A 16855-nucleotide genomic window follows, 5' to 3' on the forward strand; every position below is an offset into this window, starting at 1 on the left:
AAGTCTGTCTCTCCAACGTAGATCCCTCTGCCCACAAAAGAAAACAGTTTCTGTCAGGAAGGAGCCACTGAAGCCAGGAGCTGGATGTGTTCCAGGAATATCTACTGCTAAGACCTTTAAAAACACTGTTCCTTTCCCATCCCCTCTTTGGAAAAGTATTTCTAGTCAAGTATATTCTGTTTTAGTCACCAAAAATCTGTGTTCAAGTATTTATATGGGTGATGGAGGTGATTTTATTTTTCTCTCTTGGAAGTTTGATTGTGCTCATTCTTATCTTTTTGTTTTTAACAACAGCCAAAACTGGTCCAAAGAGATGGTACAGCCACAAATGCCAATGCACCCCCTGTGGAGTCCTTTCCCTGGGTGGGGCCAAAGACAGTGGTGCTGCACAAGAACCTTCAGGGCGGTTATGGCTTTACTCTCCGGCATTTCATTGTCTATCCCCCAGAATCAGCTGTGCACACCAACGTGAAGGTAATGTGCTTCTGAATTTGTAAAATGCATGCAGTCATTTGGGAGTTGTGTATTTATCGTACACTATATCAGATGATATTCCTGGAGGCAGGTGGTGTAGTACTTGCTTATCCAAAGCAGGTCTTGTATGTTCAGTGATTGGAGGATTGGAACCTGCTTGTAGGGGACTTTTGAGGTGTGTCATAGAAGAAAGGTAGGTTGCATGTAAATACTATGGGGAAAAAACGCCAACTCAAGATGTATTTCTAATGTGATATTGGAGACACCGCTACTGTTGCCCACCTTTTTTCTACATAAGCTATATCTTATGTGAGGAATAATTAATTAATTGATTACAGACTTGATTTCTCTCTCCTCCCCCCTTTATATAGGAAGGAAAGAAGAATTAGATCATCAACTTATCTAGCTCAGAACCGACCCACATAATTTCTGACAGGAGTCTCTTTTTAAAATTCTCTTTGATTCTCTCAGATTTCATTAGCACTTGGATGAATACGTTGTGTCCATGACTGCCAGTTCCTCAGATTAACACTGAAGTGCACAAAGCAAACCCAGCTGTTGACAAATTTAACTGCTTTTTTTCTGTTTCTTGTGCGTCAACCTACATAAGATTTTTTCCTCCTCTTTTTTTCAGGAAAGTTTATTGGCTTCTATATTTCTCTCCAAAGCCCGTTTTAGCTTATGAATTTATCTAATTGATTGTTGGTATTTCAGGAATCAAATATATTTGCTCATTTTTTTTCCTGTTCTTCTCAAGCATAAATAAGTTTTTTTTTAAAAAAAATTACAGAAGTACATTCTGTTACTTTGCAGTAGTTACCTCATCCAGATATTACCTTCTAGATATATTGATTATAATTTCACTAAATAGTGTACCTATTGATCAAAATAACTTGGAATTCTGAAAGGTGTATTCCAACATAACTGAGACCCATCAAGCCAGGGAAGGTAGGTATAGATTTGTGAACTTTTTATATCTGATGTGCCATATCATCCTGCAACAAAATCAGCAAATTTATTTGTTTATGTTAAATTGTCATTTATGTTCAGTTCTGGCTGAAATTATCCTGAAATATTTGCAGCTAACCAAATATTAACATTTGGACAAGCTCATGTGCACTGATTGAATTCTGTTTTGTGGGCCATTCAAGTCTATTCTATTGACCATTCTGGGCCACAGCAGCCTAGCATCCCAGCAGCTATTCTGCATCTCTTCACCTCCCTAGAGAAATGGCATGCACCAGAAAGGGCAAAGATAATACGGCAGCTTTCTGACTACATTCTGTACTGACTTGAGAAATTATAGAATAAATTGTATCTTTATAGCACTGGTTTTTTGGAATATCATATCATCTAGCCCCAAGCAATAATGATACACATAGTTGAAGCTTAGCATACATGTTATTTCTTCTCCCAAATTGTATTTAGCTCCCCTAAAGTATTTTTTGGAAGTTAGAGATATATACATATATGTAACTTTTAAAAAAATGAAATAATCATGCATTTATCCTATACATAATTAATTGGCTTATTGATTTATTTTATTACATTTCTATACTGTGGCAATGGTATAAAGATAAAATTTTTTGATTGGGTATTAGTCCCACTTTTGGGCCAAAGCCGACTGGGTGACCTGGGATGAGTCAGTGTCTCTCAGCCTTAGGAAGCAGGTAATAACAAACCATTTCTAAAAAACCTTACCAAGAAAACTGTAGGAACTTTAGGCAGTTTCTAGGAATTAGGACTGACTCAAAGGCACCAAAATAAAATAAACTATGGGACAAATAATAAATTGGAAAAAAATCAACATCATTAAAATAACTGGAATAACAAACAACAGATTAATTCAACTAATAAGATTGTCCCCATGACTAATCTAAGTTCTAGGACAGCAGAGATGGGGAGAGGCACTCAATCCTGGCTGGGACTGGGGGATCATGGCACCAATGGGGATCCGGCTTTCCCCACTCAGGGTGGCCTTTGGCTTGTTGAGCGTGGGCATGCTCTACCACCACTATGTGGGGCTTGCTAGCTGGCCATTTTGCCTCCTTTGTGCTGGGCAGGCCAGGCCTCCGGGTGGTGGCGACAGCCTAATGGACCTGGGCGAGCTGCTGGTAGTGCAGTTTCCCCATGCATGAGACTGGGATTTTCCCCCTGCTATTGCATTTTCGCTACCAGACTGTTTAACTTAATGCAGAAAGGGAAGGATATGCATTCTGCATCAAGTAAACTTTTAAGAAGTTAAAGAGTCTTGCAGCGAAAATCCTCCCCCTCCCCCCGTGCTTCGGGCTGGCACCGCCAGCAGCTTGCTCAGGTCCATTAGGCTGCCACCGCCAAGGAGAAGAGTGGTGAGGTTTTGTGCTAGCCAGCTGGCCAGGCAAGGAGTAGGTCAGGGGATGGTGGCTGGCTGGCTGGTTGGCTGGGGAGGAGGAATCATGGTAGTTTGCAGGGGCTTTTGCCAAGCCTCCAGGCAGTGGCATAGGCAGCTCCACCCACCCGGCCTGTTTCCCCGGCTCCGTTATCGGTAGCAGCTCCCTCAACGAGCACCTCATGGCCCTCACTGTCAAGTTTCCATTGCACAAGCTTTCTGGAGCTGAGGAGAAGCATGCTGATGGGTGAGCGCATAGCAGACACGCACACAGACTCCAGTTTTTGGCAGCGCTTCTGATCAGCTGCATCACGCCATGGAGAGCCTGGCTGATACAGGCAAGACAGGAGCACACGCAGACTCCGTTTTTTTCCTTTGACAGCGATCAGGTTAGTGTTGCTGCAGCTGATCAGAAGCGCCACCGAAAACAGCAGAGTCTGTGTGTGCGTCTACTATGTGCTCACCCATCACTGTAGAGAGCAAAGCTGATGTGGGCTAGGCAGGCTTGGAAAGTGATTGTGCTTTTTTCAGCGGGGCTTCAGTGCCTGGCCGGCTTGGCCAATTTCCCTCTTTCTACTCCCTGTTCCTCCTCCTCCTTTGACAGTGGTGGGGTTTGGGGGATGATCAATTCCCATTTGTGGCATGGCCGCCAACCAATCACCGCACCCTCCTTTCAGGAGGGCAACACCAGCAGCCAATGCCGCAGCAGGAAAAGCAGAAGGCAACGCCACCCACCAGACCTACCTGGCAGCACAGTAAACTGCACTTCTCCTCAGCTCCAGGAAGCTTATGCAATGGAAACCTGACAGTGAGGACCGTGGGGTGCTCGCTGAGGGAGCTGCTACTGGTAACAGAGCCGGGGAAATGGGCCGGTTTGGGGGAGCTGCCAATGCCACTGCCTCAAGCAGCCATGATTCCCCCTCCCCAGCCAGCCAGCCACCATCCCCTGACGTACTTCTTGCCTGGCCGGCCGGCTGGCACAAAACCTCACCACTCTTCTCCTAGGCAGTGGTGGCCTAATGGTCCTGAGCAAGCTGCTGGCGGCACTGGCCCGAGGCATGGGGACAGGGGGAGGCAGGCAATGTAGTGGCTAGGGTACTTCAGCTCTCTCCAAGTTGAAAGTGGAGGTGCAATAAGAGACAGGTGCGTTGCTTGCTCATGTGTGCCCGCCTTATTGAGAGCAATCCTGCTGGCTGCATCTCCAGTTTCTTCAACTCAGATGGAGCTGAGGAGCTGCTGGTGGCCACTTGAGTCGGGAGGATGAGCTTTGCTGCTGCCGCTGGGCCACACCTGGGCTACACCTGCCGCTGCCTCCCACACTCCACCTTCACCACTGGGTGTGAGCAGCGGCGGGGCGCTCCATCCTGGGGGGAAAGCAGCGGTGGCCTAACCCTAACCCCTGCCCTGTCCCCTCCCTTGCCTTGCCTCATCCTGCAGGACGAGCCTCCTACCTAACGCCCCACCTGCCAGAGACCCCCTGGATCTCCCCCAACCCTTCCCAACCCCAACAGACATCCTTCCCCAGGAGTAACATTCAGGTGGCCATGCCCACCCTGGCCACACCCACCCAGTGGGCCATGCCCACCCAGCACCCGGCAATACATAAGTGGGTTTTGGGTTGCAGTTTGGGCACTCGGTCTCTAAAAGGTTCGCCATCATTGCAATAGACTATTAGCCCTCAATGAAAGTTTTAGACCTGTTGTATGGTTTTTGTCTGAGTAGAGTTTTCCCTAACTCATCTATCCTGAATACTTAGATGGGAGGACTCATCTCCATCTCTTTGATCAGAGGTGCAAGCCAGAGATTTTCCATTTCAGTTTGTTCAGTCATTATGAATGTAAATGAAAGAGTGACCTCCTATATTATTTTCCATGTCACTAACCAGTAGAGGACTCTTTGCCCAACCAGATAAATCAGACAGGAAATATAATAAGATAAACTAATTCTACTTAGTTTAAGGCTACATGAACAGAGGTTTGCGAATCTGAAAATAAAAACTTCATGCTCCCTCTTTTAGTCATTTGATCAATTAGGGTGCATTTTCCTAAATTTCTTTCTCTGACCATTAAGTGATTGCAGGTTCCTACCCCTCTCTTGTCAAGCCAGAGAGCCTGGGGTTCAAGCCCTGAGTTCTACACAATGGGGGTGAGCTCCCATTATTTGTCCCAGCTCCTTCCCATCTAGCAGACTGAAAGCATGCAAATGCAAGAGAATAAATAAGTACCACTTCGTTGGGAAGGTCATGTGCTTTGGCATTTAGTCATGCTGGCCACATGGCCACGGAAATATTTTTGAACAACGCTGGCTCCCGTTGTTAAAAACCAGAGAAGACCACCTCTCCTTAGAGTCAGAAACTTTACTTTTACCTTTATTTTTCTCTTTTGGATACAAATAATGTGCAGTTTAGAGAGCCTTTTTTGACAATAAGATAACAAAGATGATTTTTTATTCGCAAAGTCAATTTTTCTGGAATTTCTCAAAGGTAGTTCTCAATTTACAATTGAGCCTGCAATTTTGGCCATAGGTTGTGATCAATGTGAAGCAGGTCACCACAGGACCACATATAATTTTATTTTTTTTGCAGCAGTTGTTAAGCGAATGCAGCAGTTATAAAGAGAATGCCACAGTTTTTAAGCAAATCCATCGTTCGCGTTTCAAATGCCTGAAAACAACTACTTCTGGATGTTCTGTTCTATTCAGATATAATATCTGGTGTGTAGAGCCAGCTTTCCACTTTCCAACCCATACAGACCTAAGAATTCACCCCCTCTTTTTCTTCCTTTTTTGCTTTTGTCATTTCAGAAAGAGAAAATGGGTCCTTTGCCAAATAAGTTCAAAGGAATCGGAGGGTGGCAGGAAAAGAGATGGGTTTGGGATGCATTAAACCACTCCCTGTCTGTCTCATTTCTGCAGGGTCAGCTCCATCTGTACAAAAGGGTGACTATTATGTTCCATGGTTTGGACAAAAGGCTGCCCCTCTTCTCTCTCACCCCACTCTTCTCTTTAGACAGAGCCAATCAAAAGTTGGCTCTGCTCTCTTTTGGTCCCTTTCTCCACCCAAGAATAAAATCCGAAGGTCTTTCTCTGCAACAGGAGTTCTGAAACTTTTCAGTGATCTAAAAGTGATTTTTGTTGTACTGGGAAATTTTGGCCAGTGCTGGAAACAGCTGAGGACCTCAAAGGAGAAACAGCAGCAATGGTAAAAGGGAAAAAAGGAAGGCAGCCAACTAAATAGCTGGAACTCCGGGGAAAACAAGTTTGAGGAAGAGTCCTTGTGGGTGAAGGAGCAAAGCAGAAAAAGGATATGCTGATGGTATCTTATTTGGAAATGAGGACAAGCAAGGCTAGGTAGATATGAGGATGAAGATAAAGAATAAAGATAACGCTGTGGGTAAATAAGAACATATGATAAGTCAGATCACTGGTATGTATGTATTTATGTGTTGGCAACTCCATTCAGAGTTATGGTGGCTTACAAGTAAGGATTTAAAATATTGGACAACACTGTACAACACAAAAATGTAAGTGATAAAACATCCGTAATAAATATATAAAGATAAACATCTGTAGGAATAATATTAATTGTCTACTATAAACAACTCAAACCCAACAATAATATTCTAGCATCCCAATAGGATGATTAATAAAAAACAAAGCTATAATAATATTACAATAAGAATCACCAAAGGCCCTCAAGAATAGTTTTGTCTTCAGCCTTTCTGGGAAAGCTGTCACAGCTGAGTTAACTGAACTCAGTTCCTTGTAGCAGCTTCAATCTATTAACCCTGGTATAATTGGAGATTAGATTCTGCTTCCTTTTGCAGGTCTTAGTATTTTGTGATTTTCTCCAGTTTGTTTTTGTTCTGATATCACCAGGTAGTGCCACATCCATTACCTAGACTTTTTTTGTCTTTCTTATCAATGGTTGTTAAAGCTGGGGCATTATGTGTCAGGTGCTTCTCTGTTTGAATTTTTAAATCCCAGAAGACTTTTACTTCTTCATTTTCTATTATGCTTTCTACTTTATGGCTCTACCAATTTTTGCTTGCAGGCAAATGATATTTCTTGCAGCTCTTCCAATACACCATTGTTGCTATTTTGTCATGCTGTTGTTTGTGGTCAGTCTGTACGATCTTGCAGCAGTTGGGTAGCTTTTCTCTATTTACAGATGCCTGCAAAGCTTATATGCTTGTCACATTGACAGATGTGGTTTGCAGTGCCAGTTTGGCAAGTACACATTTCTGGTATTCGGATATCTTCCATTTTCTCAAGGCTGATGAACCACAGGCTGGTGGACTGTCTATTCAGTTTTGTTTGCATTATTACAAGGTTATGTTTATACGTACATACATACATACATACACACACACACACACACACTTATATATTATGTCACATCATATATGTCATGTTCCTTTCATGTCATGTAATGTCATGTCATGTCAACTTCCTTTCATATAAGTCACTTGAAAGGTAGGATATCAGTCTTCTTAATAAATACATTTCTCATATGTTTTATGGGAACCAGAAATTTTCATTTTTGTTTCAGACCAAAAATTGTTCACCAAGGAAGTCTTCCTTGAAACACACTTCATTAGATATTTAGCTTTTAAAATATTTGGTGTCGTTGTTTTACTTGCCATCTCCCAACTTTTCCTTCTTTTGATTGTTGCTGTTTCTTTCCTGCATTTATCTTAATGTTAATGAGACAAGAATTTTGAGACATTTCAATCAGTCATGAAAAGAGACAACAAAATAATACATAGTCAATCAGATTTGATTACAGAATCATGGCCTTGAGGACAAGTGAAATCATATAAAAGCGATGGAGAAGTAATATCAATGAATTAGTGAACATTTTTGCGAGGAGTGCCAAATAATATAGTGAAATACAGTTTTGATTATTAATATGTAGAAAGTATTTGCCAAAAGCTGTAAATAATTTGCAAATCAGCATTTATTTCTATATAATGAAGCACTGCCCATCCACTTAGCAAGTTCCCTTCCTGAAATGCTTGGTCCATGGAGCTTATAATAAAAATCTGAAACAATAAGAAAGACCACAGAAGAGAAGGAGAATAACATAGGATGAATGGAAGCAGATTAATTCCTACAATTTTTTTTGTCTTCCCTTGTTCCACTGAGCATATTTGTTTAGCAACACCATTCTTCTTCTCTCAGCACAGTGGTTTTGACTCTGGAGCCAGATTATATAAAAGGTTAAGTGAAGAAGCCAAACCAGGAAGGGCATATTTAGCAGTCTTTTTGAAAGATTCCTATCTCTACGGGAAGGTGGAGATTCACTAGTAGGGTGAGGCTCCAGATCCAGGGGCTGGGTTTCAGTGGAAGTGATTCATTAGGGTGGGAGCAAGAAACCATGTGTTTCACACCAGTGATTTTTACCAACTGTCAGAAGATGACTTCATTGCTTCTTTGTGCCCCATGGGAAGATAAGTTACCTTATGCTTGCAATGGAAAGTATGAAAGACAGCAGCTGCCAGAAGTGAGTAGGAAACAACTAAGAAATAGGTGTATGAATGAAAGAGAATTAGACCTAGGGATTTTCTCTCTGCTGTCTGTGTTCCACCCTTTCTGGCTCTTGATTATATTTATCATCTTAACCAGCATATAAAATTCCATGAAACTAATAGAGCTAATTAAAAAAAGCAAATTTGAGATTAACAATACTAGTAACAACATCGTAGTGGTAACATTAATTGTTCAGTTGCCATTCTGAATGGAAATATTATCATAAATACATTATGCATTTCACATAAACAGAATTCTGAAGATTTTAAGCTGAATCAAGTATGAAAAGTCTTGTGATTTCTTTATTATGGAATCTAAACTTGGATAAGAAGCAAAGAAACCATTAATTTTAATTGTAGTTTGTTGAAGAAATCTAGTCAGTGCTCTTCCTTTGGGTGTCTTAATAAACAAAGTGCAAAAGAGGGATCTCTTATTTGTTTATCTGCTCTGGGAGGAGCCAGGTGTGAAGATCCAAACAACTTGCATAAAGATGTTTTGCCCATTTGTAATTAAACAAAATTCTTAGTATTTTGATGGAAATTGACACATAGATATTTCAATAACAAGCTAGATATAGAAGTAATGGTTGTCAAAAGGCCATTCTATGGTTTCTTGCAAAGAGTTGGCATCCAAAAGAGAGCTTTTAGTAAAGATTTTAAAACTGTTGACATTTTAAATACAGAAACAGTAACTTTTTCAGTAATCTGGCTTGACAGATCTAGACTCTATTGTGAAGTGCCACGTGTGCATTCTCTTCCACTAATTTTTTGAGTATAGAAGAGAGCAGAATATCCCACTGGTCAGTTTTTAGAAAATTACCTATTCACATCTGGGAACCTGGCGTAAAGTGAACTTTAGCCTAACCCAATTCTTGTGCTATTACAGTATTGTTATTCCTTAAGTATATTATGGGACCCTGAGTCTTTAGTGTTGTTTCATAAATTAAAGACTTTGTTGAAGATTTTATAATCTGAATCAGATTTTGCAATGCGAAACTTGCCCATTCATCCATCCCACCATCATGCTACACCATTCTAAAACTAGTACCATAGATTTGCAACAACTGCAATGATGGGGGAAATATATTAGGAACAGAGCTGCATTGTTCCATTGCTTCTCTTTCTCTTAAAGGTAAAGGTAAAGGTTCCCCCGCACATGCGTGCTAGTCGTTTCCGACTCTAGGGGCCGGTGCTCATCTCCGTTTCAAAGCCGAAGAGCCAGCGCTTGTCCGAGGACATCTCCGTGGTCATGTGGCCGGCATGACTAGACGCCAAAGGCGCACGGAGCGCTGTTACCTTCCCACCATAGTGGTCCCTATTTTTCTACTTGCATTTTTACGTGCTTTCGAACTGCTAGGTTGGCAGAAGCTGGGATGAGTAACAGGCGCTCACTCTGTTACGCGGCACTCGGGATTTGACCCGCCAAACTGCCGACCTCAGCGTCCTAACCCACTGAGCCACCGCGTCTCTTTCTCTTACAGATGCTTATTCTCACTTTCAGTTCTTCCAGTATAGCTAGATATTATTGGCAAATGACATGGGATTTCTGTTTCTGGGTTTCCCTTTCTATGATTCAAATGGGGTGAATGCTGTTAGACCGAAATTGCTGAATTAGATGATCTTCTGTTCAATCAAATAATTAGTGATGGTGTCAGAATTCACAAGTAGGAGGCTCATAGACATGAAGGCAAAAGACTGCTTAATCTTCAGGTAACTTCCAGATTTCTATCAGTTCTCTCTGGTTTGAAATAGCTTCTTCCTAGAGCCACCTGCTTTGCTTCCCTTCGTTTCTGAAAATGTGCTTGGATGAAAAAGGTTTGAATGTAAAAGATGTTTTGGCAATAGTAGAGACATCCTTTCTAAGATCTAAATAAGCATCCAGTATGATTGGAATGACTTTTGAATCAGACTTTAGAAGCATTACTGTTTCAGATAGGAAGGCGTTGCAGAGAGTGTTAAGGATGGCAGAAAAGATTATTGGCAGTTCACTTGCTTCTATCTAGGACACGACATAAAAGCGATGCTTGAGCAGGGTCCACAGAATTGTCTGGGTTGCTATACATCCTTTTCACAACCTGTTTTCCTTGTTACCTTCTGGGAGGAGGCTTCATGGTATCCGAAGCAGAACATCCAGCTTCAGTCACAGTTTTTTTCCATATAGCATCAACCTTGTGAACTCTCAAGCTTCCATTTTCTGCTATGTATTCAAAATGAACAGTGATTAATATGTGTGTGTGTGTGCGCGTGCGTGTGTGTGTGTATAAAATATGTATATGTATAGTATGTGTGTGTGTGTGTATACATAAGCGCACGCACAAACACACACACACACACAAATATATATATATTGTATGTGTGTGTGTGTATGTGAGGTATGTGTATGGTTATATGCATTCTTTTGAGAGCAGGCAACATAATTCATTTTTAATATGGGCCAGTGTGCTCATAGTAAAAATGTCAATAATAAATTATCTCATATCTTATTTTTTCTTTATCATCTTTATCTTTCATCATTTTTATCTTTATCATCCTTATCCTTATCATCCTTATCCTTATCATCCTTATCAACCTTAACCTATCCTATCCTATCCTATCCTATCCTATCCTATCCTATCCTATCCTATCCTATCCTATCCTATCCTATCCTATCCTATCCTATCCTATCCTATCCTATCCTATCCTATCCTATCCTATCCTATCCTATCCTATCCTATCCTGTCTTTGCAAGTGATATGAGGTTTTTCCTGCCTCTGTTCTTCTTTTGAAGCATTTTGTGTCATGAAAAAAGGATTTATGATAGAATTAGAGGACTTTCCCTTGGAGTACCATCATATTTTGCATTTTGGGGAAAGTATTCAAATATTCCTTAAATGGTCTTAAAACTCATTAAAACTCAAGTAATTATGTGAACAGATTGTCTATGCCCATCACTTCTAAGAATGCCATTACAGTGTCTGCACATGTTAATTAATATAGTGTTATTGGTATATATTTAGAAAGAACAGGTATGACTGGTCTCTATCTCTACAAGTTTAAAATCTTTAGTTGAAAAGAAATTCCAGATAAATAGAGACAAGGGTGGGTAAGCAAGGAGAGATTATGCAGTGATTTCAATTACACATATTTTGACTTAGTTATAGCAAGGCTTATGTATTTACAGAAAACTAGTCCACTTCGTGGACATTAATAATTTTTGTGATGACTAAAAAAAAAGTCAACAAACTAAGTTTTAAAGCGGTGAGGAATTCCACAAGAATCAAGGAGGGGAGAAGATGATAAATAGGAGTAAGGTTTGGAATGAGAATATGTGTGGGTCATCATCCTCACACCCCCTGAATCATTCTGTGCCAATCTTGCTCCCATGCCTGAAGGAATTGTATTTCAGAAAGCAGTGTGCTTCCCCAGATGATATGAGCAATACTACATTGTATAGCCCCTTCATGGATTACTGCCTTGTCGTGGCGAAGGGGCTTGCGTAATTCAATGAAGCTATGAGCTATGCCGTGCAGGGCCACCCAAGACGGACAGGTCATAGCAGAGAGTTCTGACAAAACGTGATCCACTGGAGAAGGAAATGGCAAACCACTCCAGTATCTTTGCCATGAAAACCCTATGGACAGTACCAAAAGGCAAAACGATATGACGCTGGAAGATGAGCCCCTCAGGTCGGAAGGTGTCCAATATGCTACTGGGGAAGAGCAGAGGGCTAGTACTAGTAGCGCCAGAAAGAATGAAGCGACTGGGCCAAAGCCGAAAGGACGCTCAGCTGTGGATATGTCTGGTGGTGAAAGGAAAGTCCGATGCTGTAAAGATTTTTTCTCCATAGGAACCTGGAATGTAAGATCCATGAATCAAGGAAAACTGGACGTGGTCAAACAAGAGATGACAAGACTGAACATTGACATCTTAGGTATCAGCGAACTAAAATGGACAGGAATGGGTGAATTTAATTCAGATGACCATCAGGTATACTACTGTGGGCAAGAATCCTTCAGAAGAAATGGAGTAGCCTTCATAGTCAATAAAAGAGTAGGAAAAGCAATACTGGGATACAATCCTCAAAATGACAGAATGATCTCAGTTCGAATCCAAGGCAAACCATTCAATATCACAGTAGTCCAGGTCTATGCCCCAACCACCAGTGCTGAAGAGGATGAAATTGACCAGTTCTATGAAGCACTACAGCACCTTATAGAACTAACACCAAAAAATGATGTTCTTATCATCATGGGGGATTGGAATGCTAAAGTAGGAAGCCAAAAGATAACTGGAATAACAGGCAAGTTTGGCCTTGGAGTGCAAAATGAAGCAGGGCACAGGCTGATAGAATTCTGTCAAGAGAATACAATGGTCATAGCAAACACTCTTTTCCAACAACCCAAGAGACGGCTCTACACATGGACATCACCAGATGGTCAACACAGAAATCAGATTGACTATATGCTCTGCAGCCAAAGATGGAGAAGCTCTATACAGTCAGTAAAAACAAGACCAGGAGCTGACTGTGGCTCAGACCATGAGCTTCTCCTTGCAAAGTTTAGGCTTAAACTGAAGAAAGTAGGGAAAAGCACTAGGCCACTCAGGTATGAATTAAATCATATCCCTGTTGAATATACAGTAGAGGTGACAAATAGATTTAAGGAATTAGATCTGATAGACAGAGTGCCTGAAGAACTATGGACAGAGGTTCGCGACATTGTACAACAGGTAGCAACCAAAACCATCCCAAAGAAAAAGAAATGCAAGAAAGCAAAATGGCTGTCTGAGGAAGCTTTGCAAATAGCTGAGGAAAGGAGGGAAGCGAAAGGCAAGGGAGAAAAAGAAAGATACACCCAATTGAATGCAGAATTCCAGAGAATAGCTAGAAGAGATAAGAATGCCTTCTTAAATGAACAGTGCAAAGAAATAGAAGAAAATAATAGAATAGGGAGGACCAGAGATCTTTTCAAGAAAATTGGAGAAATGAAGGGAACGTTTAATGCAAAAATGGGCATGATAAAGGACCAAAATGGCAGGGACCTAACAGAGGCAGAAGAGATTAAGAAGAGGTGGCAAAATTACACAGAAGAACTATACAAGAATGAGCTTAACGTCCCTGATAATCACAATGAGGTGGTCACTGACCTCGAGCCAGACATCCTAGAATGTGAAGTAAAGTGGGCCTTAGAAATGCTGAGCAACAACAAAGCTAGTGGAAGTGACAGTATTCCAGCTGAGCTATTCAAAATCTTAAAAGACAATGCAGTAAAAGTGCTACACTCAATTTGCCAGCAAATTTGGAAAACTCAACAATGGCCACAGGATTGGAAAAGATCAGTTTACATTCCAATTCCAAAGAAAGGCAGTGCCAAAGAATGTTCAAACTATCGCACCATTGCACTCATTTCTCATGCTAGTAAAGTCATGCTTAAAATCCTACAAGCTAGACTTCAGCAGTATGTGGATCGAGAACTACCAGAAGTGCAGGCAGGATTTCGAAGAGGCAGAGGAACTAGAGATCAAATTGCCAACATACGCTGGATCATGGAGAAAGCTAGGGAGTTCCAGAAAAACATCTACTTCTGCTTCATTGACTATGCTAAAGCCTTTGATTGTGTGGATCATAACAAACTGTGGCAAGTTCTTAAAGAGATGGGAGTACCAGACCATCTTATTTGTCTCTTGAGAAACCTATATGCGGGTCAAGAAGCAACAGTGAGAACTGGACACGGAACCACTGATTGGTTCAAAATTGGGAAAGGAGTCCGGCAAGGCTGTATACTGTCGCCCTGCCTATTTAACTTATATGCAGAGCACATCATGAGAAAGGCAGGGCTAGATGAATCAAAAGTTGGAATTAAGATTGCCGGAAGAAATATCAACAACCTAAGATACGCAGATGATACCACTCTAATGGCAGAAAGTGAAGAAGAACTAAAGAGCCTCTTGTTGCAGGTGAAGAAGGAGAGTGCAAAACTTGGGTTGAAACTTAACATTAAGAAAACCAAGATCATGGCATCTGGCCCTCTCAATTCCTGGCAAATAGATGGGGAAGAAATGGAGGTAGTGACAGATTTTATTTTCCTGGGCTCCAAGATCACTGCAGATGGGGACTGTAGCCAAGAAATTAAAAGACGCTTGCTCCTGGGGAGGAAAGCCATGGCAAATCTAGACAGCACACTAAAAAGCAGAGACATCACCCTGTCAACAAAAGTGCGTATAGTCAAGGCTATGGTCTTCCCAGTTGCAACGTATGGCAGTGAAAGTTGGACCATAAGAAAGGCTGAGTGCCAAAGAATTGAGGCCTTTGAACTGTGGTGCTGGAGAAGACTCCTGCGAGTCCCTTGGACCGCAAGGCGATCAAACCGGTCAGTCCTAGAGGAGATCAATCCTGACTGCTCTTTAGAAGGCCAGATCTTGAAGCTAAAACTCAAGTACTTTGGCCACCTAATGAGAAGGAAGGACTCACTGGAGAAGAGCCTAATGCTGGGAAAGATCGAGGGCAATAGAAGAAGGGGACGACAGAGAATGAGGTGGCTGGATGGAGTCACTGAAGCAGTAGGCGTGAGCTTAAATGGACTCCAGAAGATGGTAGAGGACAGGAAGGCCTGGAGGAATGTTGTCCATAGGGTCGCGATGGGTCGGACACGACTTCGCAGCTAACAACAACAACAACATTGTATAGGGGAGAAGGGAAAATTCTCTTTTGCGAAATCTCTTTTCCTATCAAATTTGCTGTTAAACAAGTGCATACAATTGAGATGGCAATAGTTCTCTGGCAAAGCAGAGAATTGTTGCTTAGCCTATCCCTATCACCCACAAAACTCAATTTCTGCCTCACTAGAACCAGTCAGATGCTATAAACATGGCTATATTTAGCATCTTCAGATCTGCATTGCTGTATATTGAATATATGTTGGTTGAAGGGTCTGTTCTTAAGAATCTTTTTTTCGTGATGTGAGTTGACAAAATCTAATTCTAAGAGGAGAAAAGACATTGAGTTAGGAATAAAAAGAAGGTGCTATAGCCTTTTGAGATAGTCAAGGAAATATGATGATATTAAGATACGAAATCAAAGTCTTTTCCATTTCAAATTAGTTCTCAAACAGAAGCTTCAGAAATTTAATTTATACTGTGCTACAAGAAAAATTATTCAGAATAATACAGCATTAAATTAGATATGCCATAAATGTAACAATTTTCTATAAACACCTCTTACTTATAGTTTCCAATTGTCACTGTGTTCATATGGATGAGGCTTGGAACAAATGAGCAGGAGATAGAAGACATCGTTGTCTCTGGAAACTGCTATCCCATTTCCCCTTTTTGGAAAAAAATGTAACTTAGGAAAGGGAATGCTCCATCCTCTTGGGTTTGGATTATTGAAGTATAGCTGATTTTTTTTTTCTTGTGTATTGGCTTGAGAAATTCTACTCTGTATTATAAGGTAAACTGAACCAATCATCTCTAAATCTAATTAATTAATCAAATAGTTAGAAGGATGTTTAGATGCCTGTTCAGTGACTCAGGAACTGGCCTTTTCGCTCAAAAATATCATAACACTAGGTGATTTGCACAGTACTATTGCTGCAATAACAGAGTTGGCAATATATCCCAGGGAGGTTTAATCCACCTGGCCAATGTCCTTTTGACTTAAATATTGAGGAACAGGATGTGGATTAATAGTTTTCTTTTGTAATAACAGTGATACTTAATGGGAAATTCAAACCTTTATAGAAACATTTTTGTGTAACAGCTGGAACAGTTATTTTTTTAACTGTTCATAGTATAGAAAAGAGATTTGCTTCCTTGTCATTCTTATCCAGCATGGTACTAAGAAAACCACTGTACTCTGAACTCTTCTCTCCAAAAGCACTAACTGTGATGGGTGGGTAGCTTTTATATTTTCCTTCCTTTCTTCCTCTTGTCCTTGGCTTTAATTGTACACACTATACATACACATTGTTTTTCTGCGATTTGGGTGGTAGGAGGGAAACTGAAATAAGTTTGGGGAACAGATTTTTCCCTTTACAGGATGATGTTGAGTTTTTCTGGATATGATATCTGTTTGCTGTGGTTAGCTATTCTATTTTAAGCCTGATTTGAATTATATTTATTTTATAGTTACCCTATTTGATAACTTAAAAGTTGGCCAACGTTTGCATATAGGATAGAAGATTGCAATACAGAAGCTGAAAATGGGATTTTATTTATGAGAAACAACAAATATAATTGATCAAGTAATTATTAATTAAGGAATCATTCTAAGCTAGTTATGGCTCAAATGTGGGAAAAAGAACTAAGGTACAAGACAATGAGAACTATTCTGTTTAAATGAGAAAACATAAGCCAACATATGCCTTAAAAGTGCTCATCTTTGGCTGGATTGTAACCATTATTGCTTGAATATCTTGGGCTGTCAGACAAATTAAATCAGCTTTTGAAAAGAACATATGATAGCAGAGAGGCTATAATTCTGTAGTAGATTGAAAATATTTCATTTACA

The 16855-nt window shown here is 40.8% G+C and overlaps 1 protein-coding gene across 2 annotated transcripts in view; it reads left to right on the plus strand.

The window, feature by feature from the left end:
- The window catches only part of ARHGAP23 (Rho GTPase activating protein 23), a 222761-nt gene that overhangs the window by 109215 nt on the left and 96691 nt on the right, over nt 1–16855 (plus strand). For both annotated transcript variants that reach the window (XM_081344832.1, XM_081344833.1), the window contains exon 2: nt 295–474. In XM_081344832.1, coding sequence (XP_081200958.1) covers nt 295–474 — 180 coding nt within the window. The remainder of the gene's footprint in view (nt 1–294; nt 475–16855) is intronic.

The sequence above is a fragment of the Vipera berus genome (genome assembly GCF_964194415.1).
Source record: "Vipera berus genome assembly, chromosome: Z".
Taxonomy (NCBI): Eukaryota; Metazoa; Chordata; class Lepidosauria; order Squamata; family Viperidae; genus Vipera; species Vipera berus.